Source organism: Aulonocara sp. 'chitande type north' Nkhata Bay, linkage group LG13 (genome assembly GCF_057382095.1).
Source record: "Aulonocara sp. 'chitande type north' Nkhata Bay isolate Kocher_YH1m ecotype deep benthic linkage group LG13, A_spYH_male_GT1.1, whole genome shotgun sequence".
NCBI lineage: Eukaryota > Metazoa > Chordata > Actinopteri > Cichliformes > Cichlidae > Aulonocara > Aulonocara sp. 'chitande type north' Nkhata Bay.
In genome coordinates, this window is record NC_141356.1 from 22,989,213 (window position 1) to 23,003,414 (window position 14,202).

At 36.6% G+C, this 14,202-nt stretch overlaps 2 protein-coding genes across 5 annotated transcripts in view; one reads left to right on the top strand and one right to left on the bottom strand.

Annotated features, from left to right (window-relative positions):
- Positions 1–416: 416 nt before the first annotated feature.
- The window catches only part of LOC147316077 (indoleamine 2,3-dioxygenase 2-like), a 64,887-nt gene continuing 51,101 nt past the window's right edge, over positions 417–14,202 (top strand). For 2 of the 4 annotated variants that reach the window (XM_086259262.1, XM_086259260.1), the window contains exons 1-10: positions 417–689; positions 1,430–1,525; positions 1,674–1,793; positions 3,689–3,807; positions 3,921–3,935; positions 4,022–4,121; positions 4,259–4,376; positions 4,491–4,542; positions 4,767–4,915; positions 5,085–5,274. In XM_086259262.1, coding sequence (XP_086115388.1) covers positions 600–689; positions 1,430–1,525; positions 1,674–1,793; positions 3,689–3,807; positions 3,921–3,935; positions 4,022–4,121; positions 4,259–4,376; positions 4,491–4,542; positions 4,767–4,915; positions 5,085–5,274 — 1,049 coding nt within the window. In that variant the 5' untranslated portion in view covers positions 417–599. Of the gene's footprint in view, positions 690–1,429; positions 1,526–1,673; positions 1,794–3,688; positions 3,808–3,920; positions 3,936–4,021; positions 4,122–4,258; positions 4,377–4,490; positions 4,543–4,766; positions 4,916–5,084; positions 5,779–14,202 lie in introns of those variants that run through there. The other 2 variants (XM_086259261.1, XM_086259263.1) reach the window with 2 other exon arrangements.
- Positions 12,154–13,860, bottom strand: LOC147316078 (uncharacterized). The gene has a single exon (XM_086259258.1). The coding sequence runs from the start codon at positions 13,736–13,738 to the stop codon at positions 13,043–13,045; it is 696 nt and encodes a 231-aa protein (XP_086115384.1). The 5' UTR covers positions 13,739–13,860; the 3' UTR covers positions 12,154–13,042.

Consider the following 14,202-nt stretch of genomic DNA (forward strand, 5'->3'; position numbering starts at 1 on the left):
CTGTAAAAAGTACCTACATGTAGGCCGAAAAGTCAGGCAGTAAAAACCCCCACAAACCTTTAATGACTGTTAACAAAATCCAGAATCATACAAATTAAAATAGAAAATCTAAGCAGAGCAAAAAGAACACAAGTAACTAAGTGTATACTAACCGAGCTACATATCACAGAATGATTAGTGAAGGCAAAGACAGGAAGTTGAGGCACAGGTGAGACATAATCAAGAGCAGATACCAAAGTAAAATAAGAAGTTAAAACAAAAAGACAAGCAAAATACAGACAAACCATGTGTTGACTTTACACATGGCGTATGCGTGTTAAAAACATTTTGGTGTGTGTTCAAGAACATTCTAAACAGTTTCTGTTATTTGGCAGTTGTGTTGTTTTCAATTTTTTAAATTAACTGACCAAAAGAGGAAGATTAGCCGATTAACTGTTCAGTCTGTCAGCTCTTGACATAAAGGACAGGGAAATGTGATTGGCTATTTGCTCTTCAGTGCAATAAAAAGGGAAGTGACAAAGGGAGTGAAAAAAGGCTCAGTGCAAGTTTTAACAGCTGATGTCTCTCAGCCTACTGTAGTGCTACACAGGCCAGCAGACATGGAGACTAATAGCAAAGAAACACTACAAGCAGACTTTGATGTATTTGATATTTCTGAAGAGTTTGGATTTCTACTTGAAGAGCCACTGGTAGGTTTCACCCTTATCTTTTCTCTTCTAATGATGCAATGTTCTCATCTGAGACACATTTTGTTTTGCCATATACTGGATAAATCAAGGAGGTTTGAAACTGAAGGATAATATAACATTGACTATGCTGTATATGTTGTTTATCCTCACACACATACCTTAGCAGCAGCCTTAATTTAAACGTTTGTCCAGCTAGATAACAGTCTCTCTGGCCTAATTATGCTTGTTTTCTAGAAATATAACGAAGGACTACTTATCTGTTGTGAGCCTGTCTCTTTAAGTCTTTAAGTCTGCTACAGCATTTAATAGAATTAATTGAATCTAAGTTGTATAAGTCAACTGATAGAAACTATTGATACATATTTCTCAAATTGGATAGTTGTAGTTCTTTGGGTTTGAGTTCTAAATGTAGCAAAATGTAACAGCATTAATCTCTGACGCTCATAAAAAAAATATTAGTCTAATATTGTTTCTGTTTATGGTATAGCCTATAGTTTCCATCTCCCCGCCCTTTTGGACCCTGTTTTCTGCTTGGCAGGGCGTTGCCTTGTTTATTATGGCCTCTTTTAAATTGCTTGCTGTTGCTGATTGATGACTCCAGTCATTTGTTGACATGCAGGTCAGGCACCATGGAAAACATGAGCTGATGATGTTACTGATTACACTCTACATGAAAATCCACCACGCAAAAAACAATCAAAACCCAATGAGCAAGTCATTTTATTCCTATTATTTTCTAGACTCACCTCCCAGACCATTATCAGGTGTGGCTGGACCTCGCAAATAATCTCATACATCTGATAGAATCACGTAAACTACGGGATCTGGTTGATAAGGTCAGAATGAGCAAAGCCTTCCAAGTACAAAAATACTGACAGGCCATACATGTAAATGTGTACAGGTGTATTTTTGAGAGACCTGATGATGATCACCATTCCCAATAAAAATAAATAGATTTAAACAGAAAATCTAATCACAATTCAGATGCCGGTCTTGAGTCCAGATCTTTTGAGTGACCATCGGGAGCTTAGGCTCGCTCACCTAGCACTAGGATTCATCAGCATGGGATATGTATGGCAGGAAGGACAACATGCACCTGCTGAGGTAAGACACACAAATGACAGACAGTAAAATGTTTACATTTCAATCAATAGTGCTCTAGCTGTTTGACCTACAAGTATAGTGCCCCATGCACACACAGAAGTATTTTTACTTTTTGTCCACTTGTCAACTGCATTTTTAGGTCACAGAAAATGGAGATTTTTTTAAAAAGTCCTTTAAGAGTGAACTTTCAGAAATTCAGCTTATGCATTTATATACGGACAAGGAAAAAGAAGACTTTGTAACACTTTATAACCAAACACTATTAAGCATCAGTAAGGTATTAGTTGATGCATAATTCATTCTTTATGAAACATTCAAAGGTGGATTTAGAGGAATTTTCTTAGCGTGGCATGAGGGTGTCATGGAAACCAAATGGAGTGGGACAATCAAAGCCATTTTTTTTTACACATATGCAGATGTTACATTCTGTAATATGAATGATATATGGTTAAAATATATCAAATGCAGTAAGTATACACATGTTTCACATTTCCTTTAGCCCACACAATTAAACATTTCAATTACATAAAAAATGTGAGTTTTGATTTTATGTACTATACAGCCTATACTAAATAAGTATGTAACGAAACAAGTATAAAATCCAGAAAGCTACACAAAATGGGGTGGTTCATTTACAAACACGTCTAACTTATGTTTCATAAACACTCCTTTACTCATTGGAAATAAGAAAATAGTTCCATGCTTAAATTTACACAAAATGCCAGAAATCTGCATGGTCATGGACACATTTTTCATGATAAACCTATATATGTATTTTTTTTTTTGCAATGACTCAGTGTGGGTGCAGCTTTTTGCTATGTCAGATTTATTTTATTTTATTTTGTTACATGCAAAACTAGGGTGACACTTGGAGTGGGACATACCACCCCATGCCACTGCTGAAAACATCCAACTCCTTTTAATTTTTTTTAATGCTTATTTTTTTTAGCTTATCTGGCTAAAGCTAGCTAGCTGACTACAGCTGACTACAAACTAAAGCGAAGATAAACTCGAGGAACAAACTAAAAATAAAGTAAAATATATATATAAAATAAAAAATGTTTTATTTTATATGCAGAAGTTTCAATATAAGTTAAAGTACTCTGTTGCTGTCTTAAACCCTCCTACAAACTCTGGTGCTGCTCACATTTCAGTTTTCTGCAAATATTTAGTGAGCAATATTTGCAGCTTCCATTAAATATTAGCATGTTGTATCATTTTGCTCTTTGTTTGTATCCTTTTCTGTTGTGAAGACAGATGAGATGTGTTTGATTCTTAAGGTCCTGGTGACCATGAGATTATTTTATAAATGCTTTGCAAGGTAGAGAGTGTCCTCATTTTAGATGAAATAACACACAATACTTAATTAACAACTATTAACTGCTTGAATTAACCATGAATTACTAAAGATTTAACGTTTATATCTATGTTTATAAATGGCATACGCAGGTGGATTAATGGTTCATAAATGACGAATAAACTATTAATGAATCCATTACTTGTGCTTAATAGTGTGTCGTTATTAGAAATTGACACAGTTTTATCTTGCTATTTCATAACACAAAAAATAAGCATTTGTTAACAAAACATAAACTAAAACTGATGGGAATGTCATCAATGTGGTAGATAGAGGCACATTTACATTTTGACTAATGGTGCTGCAGGGCTTAATTTGACCATGACTAAACCAAATTTATATTAAGCAGGAGGTGACATATTTCACAGCAAAAGTGAAACTTTTCACTAGCTAATGTTAAATAGAAAGTAGAAAGGGAAATCATCAGACAAATCAGCCTGGTCAAAACTGCTGGCGCGGCCAAAAGATAGTCACTACAATCCCTGAAATCTTAGTGAGCCTGCTGGATTGAAACTTCACTGTTATGGTTGTTTGATAGATACTCCCAAAGGCTCTGGCCCTGCCTTTTTGGCTGGTATCACGCAGACTTGGCCTTCCACCGATCCTGACATATGCAGATTCAGTTTTAGCCAACTGGAAGTTAAAGGATCCCACAGGGTAATCCTTTTTCTTATTTAATGCCAAAATATTAGGCAGTCTCGTTAAATGCAATAATAACCTCACAGTGAAATTCTAATAATTGCTACTTCTTTCTTTTACTTTCATTTCAGGGATATGAGAATTGGGTAAGTATCACTCTGGACTGTTATGTAATCTCATGTGTCATGTGGTTTTTACTCATTTGTTTGCTAAATATTATTTTTAAAAATAGGAACATGGACCTGATATTTTCCTTCCCTGGTGGTGACACTTGCAGGGGATTTTTTATTGTGTCACTGCTGGTTGAGATGGCGGCTTCACCCGGCATAATGGTTAGTATTACTTCTTTTGAAGTCTTTCTGAACATTAGCTTGGTGTTTTCAATTTCTCTATTCCCTGGTCCACAAACTGTGTGTGCTTTTGCCACTTGTAACTTGGTAATGCTGTTTAAACCTTTGACTTTAACCAGGGGGCGCTGGAGGTGATGCGCGCCATTAAAGTCTCTGACCTCACTGGGATAAAAAATGGCCTCATCAAAGTAACTCAGTCTTTAAAGAAGATGAAGGAAAAATTCAAATTTATGCACAGTAAGTTTGAATTAAGGCTTGCTCACATGAATTTAATCACTTTACATGCTGTGCTCTTTTATGAAGACAGAGAAATTCAAGGTAATTAGACAACTGAATCTGTGCTATTTCCAGATCACGTGGAGCCAGCTGCATTTCATGGAAAATTGAGAATTTTTGTCTCAGGGTGAGTTTAGCACTGCTACAGTGTTCTCCAAACTAAGGTTTTCAAGGTTTCAGTATTTCTCTCATGCAGATTTATCTCAGTAAAAGTTATCTTTTTATCTGTTTCTATTGGTGCACTTTATATTTTGTAGGATAACATCTGAAATCGTATCATACATATTTAAATTCATGTACATCTATTAAAAGGAGGTTTGCAGTATAGGTTTTTTGTTTGAATTGTTTTAGATGGAGAGACAACCCAATGCTTCCAAGGGGGGTGATGTATGAAGGTGTGAGCGATGAGCCTATTTTGTTATCAGGTGGGAGTGCTGCCCAGAGTTCAGCTATTCAATGCTTTGATGCTTTGCTGTGCATCCAGCATGAGGAAGAGACAGGTAAGCATGCATTGCCTTCAACCTTTGACCCCTTCAGATGGCTCTCGTGAATAAATCACATTTGTGCAGCCAGCTGATTGCTTTGAATGAGAATGTTTCCAGGATAGACAATTATTTTCATTCTTTCAAGGTCTCTTTTCTGTCCCTTTCACTGATTCTCTCAATCTAGGAGCGTTCCTGACACGCATGAGAGACTACATGCCTCCTGCCCACCGTCAGCTGATAGAAACGCTCTCCGTCTGTCCACCGCTGCGAGACTTCATCTTGTCCTGCTCCAACTCTGACCTCTGTCAGGCCTACAACTCTTGTGTCTCCGCACTGGTGGATTTACGAAACTATCACCTCAATACTGTGACCAAGTACGTCATTATTCCTGGTAACCACGCGCAATCTGTGGGCTGTCCATTCAGAGGTGTGGGTACTGCACTCAACACCACTGGGACTGGTGGATCCAACCTCATGGTCTTCCTTAAGAGTGTTCGTAACACCACTCAAAAGGCACTGATTTTAGAGAGACTATCATAGTCTAGAAACCTCAGTGTATTTCCTGGCACATATATACTGCTCCAAAAAAATTTAAGAAACATTTTTAACTCAGAGTATAGCATCAGGTGAATTAAATTTCTGGGATATTGATCTGGTCAGTTAAGTACCAGAGGGGGTTGTTAATGAGTTTCAGCTGCTTTTGTGTTAATGAAATTAACAGGTGCTTTAGAGGGGCAACAATTTGACAACCCCCAAAACAGTAATGGTTTTACAGGTGCAGGACACTAACATTTTCCCCTCCTCATCTTCTCTGAATGTTTTTTTCTGTAGTTTTGCATTTGGCTAGGGTAAGAGCCACCACGTTACTGTTAGTACAAAACTTCCAGGACAGCACATCAATGCGAGCCATTGCCAGACGATTTGCTGTCTCTCCCAGCACAGTCTCAATTGCATGGAGGAGATTCCAGGAGACATACAGTTACTCTAGGAGACTTGGACAGAGTTGTAGAAGGTGATATATATATGCCTGATATATGTCCTTTGTGCAAGGAACAGGATGAGCACTCCCATATCAAAATGACCTGCAGTAGGCCACTGGTGGGAATGGTGCTGCCCTGTGCTTTTCAGTAGGTTAGCCCTAAGATCATGTGACAGAGGTGAAAGGGCCTAGAGATGCAATACTGCCTGTAACATTGTTCAGCATGACCAGTTTAGTGGTGGATCATTTATGGTCTGGTGAGTCACATCCTTGCACACACAGACCTCCACAGGCTAGGCAACAGCATCATGACTGCCATTAGGTATTGGGATAAAATCCTTTACCCACTGGCAGACCCTCCACTGTGGGTTATGGCTTTCTCCTGGTGCATGGCGATGCCTGGCCTCAGGGCGTGAAAGTATGCAGGTAGTAGCCAAAAACACAAAGCAAAAATGAAAATCAGCACAAAGACACTTCAAAACGATCGCCATAGTGATTCTACTGTAGAAACCTGAACAGGTAGAAACGGAGGCTGCTGCCTGACTTCTTATCAGTTTGTTAACTGTTGAAATTCAGGGTCACTGCTGGCCTGGGGTTGGCATTCGCTCAGCTTTCACTCTGGGTTCTTGGCTAGCTTAGTGTTAGCATTCTGTCTGGCTAGCCTAATGTTAGCTTACTATCTGTGCACGTGCTTGCAAACAGCCGATGTTGCAGCATAAAGTATCTGTCTCTGGGAATTGGTTCTTGTCGTGATTCCCATCCCTATTACCCAGTCCATATTAGTTTTCTCTGTATTATTGCCTTTACCGTACAAAAGAGGTAAAGATACTACAATAATACAGCGCCTTGAGGCAACTGTTGTTGTGATTTGGCACTATATAAATAAAACTGATTTGAAGATCGGTTTAAATATCCAGGATTTTTGAACAGTGTAAAAATATGTATTATAACTAAAACTTTTTCATACGCAACACTCTAAATGTAGTTCTAAATCACAAAAAATATCACCATCATTCAAATCAGCCAGATCTTTTCATCCGTATTGAATTTTCCAAGCACTTACCCTGACATTAGTAAATCTTCGAGTAAACTTTTATTTTTTTAGATAAATGATTATTGGGTTTTCACTCTTTGATGGTGTCATGGATGATTTCTAGCACGAATACGTCACTACATTAACAAAGTATTCTGTTTGAAAACTGTACCTCTTTACTTTAATACTACTATCAACAATTTTTTTAATACATTTTCTCGTGGAGAATTGCATGACAAACTTGAGCTATGTTTACACCTATCACATACACACAAAAAGCTCCCTGAGTATTAACACACAGTTTTGGAAGTAAACCTGTTTCTAAGAAATGGGTTTCTCCATAGGTCACAGGACAAAAACAAACTAATGACATATAGTTAGGGAATCCAGCAGCACACATTTTCAACTTTTCCTCCAATGACCTTCCGTGTCTGCCTGAAGACCTAGCTTGTTTTGGCTTCACAGGTGTCACAGTGTGGAGTGGTGAAAGTAAAAAAAATATGAACTTTTACCACAATGCTCTTGTAAGCTTACAGAGTAGTGCAAACTAGTGGAAATAATTATTTCCAATGACTGGTACCATTGTTACATCATGTTTGTGGCAACTAAAAGCTTTTAAACCTACTAATCAAAGCACACTTTATGTTTATATAATCCTTTACATAATCAAGTAAAACAGACTATGAAACAGAGAGGCACTAAGTGTGGTGATTGTTTTATTTTCAAGTGTAATTGTGCTTGTATGCATTTGAACCCTAATATTGTTTTGTTTGTTTCTTGTTGTTTTAGCTCAACTGAATAGTTGCTGAGGCCTTATGATGGTCAAACTCTCTTATACAGAATTGCAAGGTGGAGGGGGTAGTTGTTGAATAAGTGTGTTTCCTCCATTCTCTACTCCCTTTTTCATTAATGAAACCCTCAGTGTTGCTTTATATGGTCACTCTATCAAATTATATGGTCAAAAAGTTAGGTCTATAGAGTATAGAGACTGGTTGATGACTTCTCCCACCAGGGGCGATTTTAGCCCATTTTTTGAATCAAAGCACCCCCAAAGATTTCTTACTTTTTTGACAATATTTACTGTTTGTGTGACACACTACTAAAAATATAAAAAGCATTCAGTACTTGTTTGAGACATAACATTTTAACAACAAAAGTATAGATAAAGTAAACAGTAGCTTACTGTTGTTGCCACTGTCCTGTTTGAAATGGAATGAGAGAAGTTGGTTATTTTGTCATATGTGCATGTGCCAAGATTAAACCCAGGAACAACATTCAGGTAAAAGTGTAAGATCAAATGATCCGTCAATCAAGAATAATGTTGAATCAGTGTTTCAATATTTATATCTTTTATTAGATGTTCATGTGGTTTGGTTATTTGCCTTTTGGTTGAAAGTAAACTGAGAGAGGACTTTTTTTTTATTAGTGATCTTAATAGTATTTGTTTTTTCATATTAATGTAATTTTTTTCATCTAATTGAATACAATCTATTTGTGTATGATTGTCAGTCCAAAGAGGGAGAGAGGAAAGAGGGGAAAGTGAGGAGAAAGTACAAGGTCAGGAAGAACCAGGTAAAAAAACAGACAGGGAATATTGACAGGCAAAACAGAAACAGTTAAATTGCTTGATAGAGTTGATCACCAAAAAAGTGATAGACAGATTTGCCAACCTCAAGGTGAGGCGACATAGGTTAAAATAAAATAAAAAATCTGCAGAGCCATAGTAGTATCTGCAGTAAAGATCTTTTCATAGATTGTACCACAGGCAAAGTTGCCTCCATTTTTATAATTTTATTTATCAATATTTTGTACATTCGTACATTTCAAGGACTCTATTTTTGGAGTGTATTTTTATATATCTGTATTGTATTATACACACACATTAAAAGTGAGTCTCTGTCCAAAAAATGCACTCGGTTTACTTCTTACTCACTATGATCATCATTCATCCTTTTCCCCCAGTAATTAAGGTTAGGATATGTATATATTTTTTTTATTTCAATCCATTCTTCGTTTGCAGCATTTAAATAACCTTTATCTGATTTGATGGTTTTGTTACTGACTTTTAAAATAGTGTTTTGCTTTTCTTTCCCAAATATGGGGATTAAATTGTGTTAAAATGTACAAAACAGTGATGTCATGTTTTGTGACGAGGACCCAGGCACAGAAAGACTTGGTGAATTTAAGAATCTTATGATTTAATAAATAAATTTGCAGACTTACTCAGAGATGGTAAAATTATGACTGATAACGGAGACGAAGACAACAGACGATGAGGACAGGGAGGAACAGGGGTTTAAATGCACCAAGGAGACAGTCAGAGGGAACTCGGGACAACTGGAGACATTTAAGGATGCAGGGACTGACAGACACAGGGAAGATGTCTCATCGTGACGAGTAAAGTTTATCTTGCCTGGCTGGGCAGCTCTTTGGGTGTTCAGCACCCCCAAAGCTCTGATCCTAGAATCGCCCCTGTCTCCCACTTCAACCACTGGTCAGCTGGTTTGTTTGTAGTTGCGGGAGGGTCCTGGCAGTGGCTTGGTAAAATTGTTTGCAATGAGATATTCCATGCAGCACTGAAAATGATTGAAAACCTGCAATTCCTTGGGTTACTAAAAATTACTGTGTTTGCCTGTTATTTGCATGGAAGACATTGACCTTTCAGCAAAGACTTGATTGATTGATTGATTGATTGGTAATTTATTTCAACATGTGAACAATATACAAGTACATTTAGAAAAGAAATGAGAGAAAAAAAAATATACTATACAAATTACATACAAAAAAACATTCTGATTAATTTACATGTTGAAAGGGAGTGGGAAGAAGTATACACTTATTTAATCCCACCCCTGTCCCATAAATTATCAGTGAATATTTAGTCAGCTTCCTTACTGATATAATTTGTAATAAAAATAGTGAACAGATTTCTGATATACTATATACTATAATATCACATCATGAATTTTTTGTTTGTTTGTTTTTAAATAGAGACATTCACTTAATTTAAATATTTTCCTTTTCTTTATAGATCGAGAAGATCATATTTTTATAACTCTTTTTGAACAGTTTTATGTTTGGACATGGACATATGCTTTAATTCCATATTCAGTTTGTTCCATAGTTTCACTCCTTGAACAGAAACACAAAAGCCTTTTCTTGTAGTACGTATCTTCATTGTTTTGAAGTTACAAAAACCCCTTAAATTATAACTTCCTTCTTTCAAAAAAAACATACTCTGAATATTACCTGGCAGTTCTTTATTTTTTGCTTTGAATAGAATTTGTGCTGTTTGGAATTTCACTATATCGTCAATTTTCAATATTTCAGACTGCAAAAATAGTGAGTTTGTATGTTCCCTATAACCTGCATTGTGGATGATTCGAATTGCTTTCTTTTGAAGAGTAAAAAGTGAATGTAATGTGGTTTTATAGTTATTGCCCCAGACCTCTGCACAATAGCTTAAGTATGGTGAAACCAGTGAACAGTAGAGAATATGAAGTGATGTTCTGTCGAATACCTGTTTTGCCTTGTTTAGTACTGCAATGCTTCGTGATACTTTGGAATTAATATATCTTACGTGAGCTCTCCAGTTAAGTTTTTTATCTATTATTACCCCCAGAAATTTATTTTCACTGACTCTTTCAATATCAACACCATTTATTTGAATCTTTGCATTTGTATTTAAACTACTATTTCCAAATAACATAAGTTTAGATTTATTCAAATTTAATGATAATTTGTTTTTATCAAGCCAGAACTTCACTTTACTTCACTGCAGATCATCACCAGAGCAAAAAATGTTTGTATCGTCAGCAAAGAGAACCATTTTTAATACTTTGGACACTTTACAGATGTCGTTAATGTACAAGTTGAAGAATTTTGGACCCAAAACTGACCCTTGGGGTACACCACAAGCAATGTCCATATATAAGGAGCAACCACCATTTATTTTCACAAACTGCTTTCTGTCACTTAAATAACTCCGGACCCAATCTAAAACTACCCCTCTGACACCATAACGTTCCAGTTTTCTTATTAATATATCATGATCTATAGTGTCAAATGCCTTTGTCAAGTCTATGAATAACCCAGCCACATATTGCTTTTTGTCTATGGAATTTGTGATGTATTCTATTGAATCTAATAGTGCCGATGATGTTGATCTGCTTGATCTGAATCCGTACTGACTCTCAGTGAGTAGTTTATGTTTATCTATAAATTTTTCCAGTCTGTTTTTAAACAGTTTTTCAAGAACTTTTGAGAATTGAGGTAGTAAAGAGACAGGCCTGTAGTTTGTGAAATGGTGTTTGTTTCCAGATTTGTATAGAGGTATAACTTTTGCTATTTTCATTCTGTCTGGAAATCGACCAGTTTGAAATGATAAATTACAGATGTATGTAAATGGTTTTATAATAGCCTCAATGACTCTTTTAACCACTATCATATCAATATCATTACAATCCAAAGATTTGTGATTTTTACATTTTTTGACAATTTCAAGAACTTCATTTTCATCAACGGCTGTGAGAAACATAGAATATGGATTTCTGTCAATCAGTGTATCGGGTTTTTCCTGTGCTTTCCCAGGATGAGTGATTGTTCTTGCTAAATTTGGTCCAGCAGTTACAAAGAATTCATTGAGACTATTTGCCACAACATCCATATTGTATTCTTCATGGTCATTACAAATGAAATACTTGGGATAGTTCTTTTGTCCAGTCCCACATTTTATAACACTGTTCAGGATTTCCCATAATCTTTTATTATTATTTCTATTTATATCTAATTGCTTCTTATAGTATTCCTTTTTACTAAATCTAAGTATATTAGTTAACCTATTTTTATATCTTTTGTATCTGATTTCAGCATCTTTAGTTCTCGTTCTTAAGAACTCTCTGTATAGAGCATTTTTCTTTATACATGCATTTTGCAGACCTTTTGTTATCCATGGACAGTCCATATATTTCTGTTTCCTACTATATTGCTTTATTGGACAGTTGGTATTGTACAGTAATGTAAATATTCTAAGGAATTTATTATAAGCACTATTAACGTCCTGTTCCTGATATACTTCACCCCAGTTTTCCTTCAATAAATCTTTTTTAAATGCATTCATTCTTTCTTCTGTTCTTACTCGTCTGTACTCTTTTTTACTGTCCATTTTATTGATCTTGTAATTCCTATCATAGATTGTAAAAATTGGAAGATGGTCACTTATGTGGTTAACCAGGAGTCCACTTACAGTCTTATTTTCAATGTCATTTGCAAAAATGTTGTCTATGAGAGTTGCACAATGTGATGTAATCCTGGTAGGTCTAGTAATTTTAGGGAATAGATTCATACAGTGCATTGTGTTTATAAATTCCTCAGTGGTTTTATGTTTATTTGGGTTTAGCAAATCAATATTGAAGTCTCCACAAATGAAAACTTTTTTGCGAGCTATTTCAATAAATGTTTCTTCTATCCAGTCTTTAAATGTCTCAATACTACTACCTGGAGCTCTGTATATACAGCTAATGATTACATTTTTACTTTTTTCTTTACAAATTTCAACTGTAATACATTCTAGTACATTATCAATCACCATCGTCATCTTTTCCACCACATTAAATTTCAAGGATTTGTCCACATACAAGGCCACTCCTCCTCCTCCTCCTTTGTTTCGCCTAGTTATAAATGTGAATTCATAACCCTCCAGTTCAAAGTCTGTTCCTTTTTCCATATTGATCCAAGTTTCTGATAAGGCAATGACACTAAATGGATGTGAAAACTGGTTAAGATATTCTTTGATATGACTAAAATTAGCATAGAGACTTCTACAGTTAAAGTGGATAATTGATAATTTATTCTCAGTTTTAATCCTCTGATTGTAGTCTTTATTTGTATAGTAGCAGCAATTGTTATTGTTAGATGAGAAAAAGTTGTTGTCTGGATCTATTTCATATTCCAAGTCGTGTGTATTGTGATCCATATAGTTAAATGTTTTCAGTTCCAATTGATCATATTCTGCAACTGTCTGACTGATGCAGCTGATTCTTCCAGATGTATCTGAGTTCTTCCTTCCAGTGTGTGTCATAAGTGAGTGTGTGGTTGTCTGTTACCTTGTTTGCCGTCCAGATCGTGTTGCTCACTGATATTTTTCGAGATCCGCCATATTTTTAATGGTCAGAACTTTGGCTTCCTCTGGTGATCTGTTTAGTTTAATGAATATTTTGCAGTTCGTCGTCCAAGTGCCTTGGATTTTTCCCAGCTTCTTAAGGTGTCGCGCTTTTTTGGCTATTTCAGCGTTGTGTTTGGTTAGATGTTCATTGATAAAGACATTAGATCCTTTTAATTTTCTTCCTTGTTTCAGCAGCGTAATCTTGTGCTTTCGATTTACAAACCTTAATATAATAGCCGGTATGTTGCCGTTCCTCCTGGGAAGAGGGTGGCATGCTTCGACAGAGTTACAGTCCAGGGCAATCCCTTTGGACCGCAGGAAAGCAGCCACCTGTTGTTCCGTGGAGCTAATGTCAAGCTCTCCAGGTTCCTCGTTGCTGTCAGCGGTCACCGCCTGAGCGTATGACCGGGGTTTAATATGGAGCCCAGTGATGATGACGTCGTTTATCCTGGAGTATTGTTCCAGGTCAGCGACCTTACTTTCCAGGTATGCAATCTTTTTATCTTTTTCGGCATTTTGGATGCGGAGGAGCTTTACCTCCTCCACAATTTCAATGATATTTTTCTGCTGCAACCTGATAGTAGAAATTTCCTCCATTATGAAGTCAAGGGACTTTTTAATGTCCTCGACTTCCTCAGCTGTCGGTGTCCTCTTCGGCCCCATTTTATCTGGTTACCCTGGTAGCAGGTTCGGTCAGCTGATTCCTCAGTCAGCTGTTAGCCTGGTAACGCGTTGGCTAGCCTGCAATTACCTCGTTAACTCCGTTAGTCCAGTCCAATATCCTGTATCAAAGTCGTAATCCAGACAGGGTTGTACCAAAAGTTCCAACAATGTGAGTAGTCTTTGCCCAGACTTGGAAGCTACTTGCTAAACAGTAGTGAAACAGTGAACCCAAACCAGAAGAGACCTTTACCTTCAAAGTGAAGTTTGAGTCTTTTGAAACATGTTGGTTTTAGCAGAAAATCGCAACTTGTACTTAGAGGGTGAAAATCCTCTGTATCTGGTTTGCATCACAGTTTTTCAGGTTTCACTGCCATTTGGTGGGTAGTCAGCAAGTGTTTACAGACAAGTCGACCTCTTGGAGCAAACTGTGGGCAACCATGGCTAAGAACCAAAGCAATGGCGAT

Excerpts from the sequence above, each read along its gene's own strand:
- LOC147316078 (XM_086259258.1), bottom strand. The coding sequence starts at position 13,738 with ATGGGGCCGAAGAGGACACCGACAGCTGAGGAAGTCGAGGACATTAAA.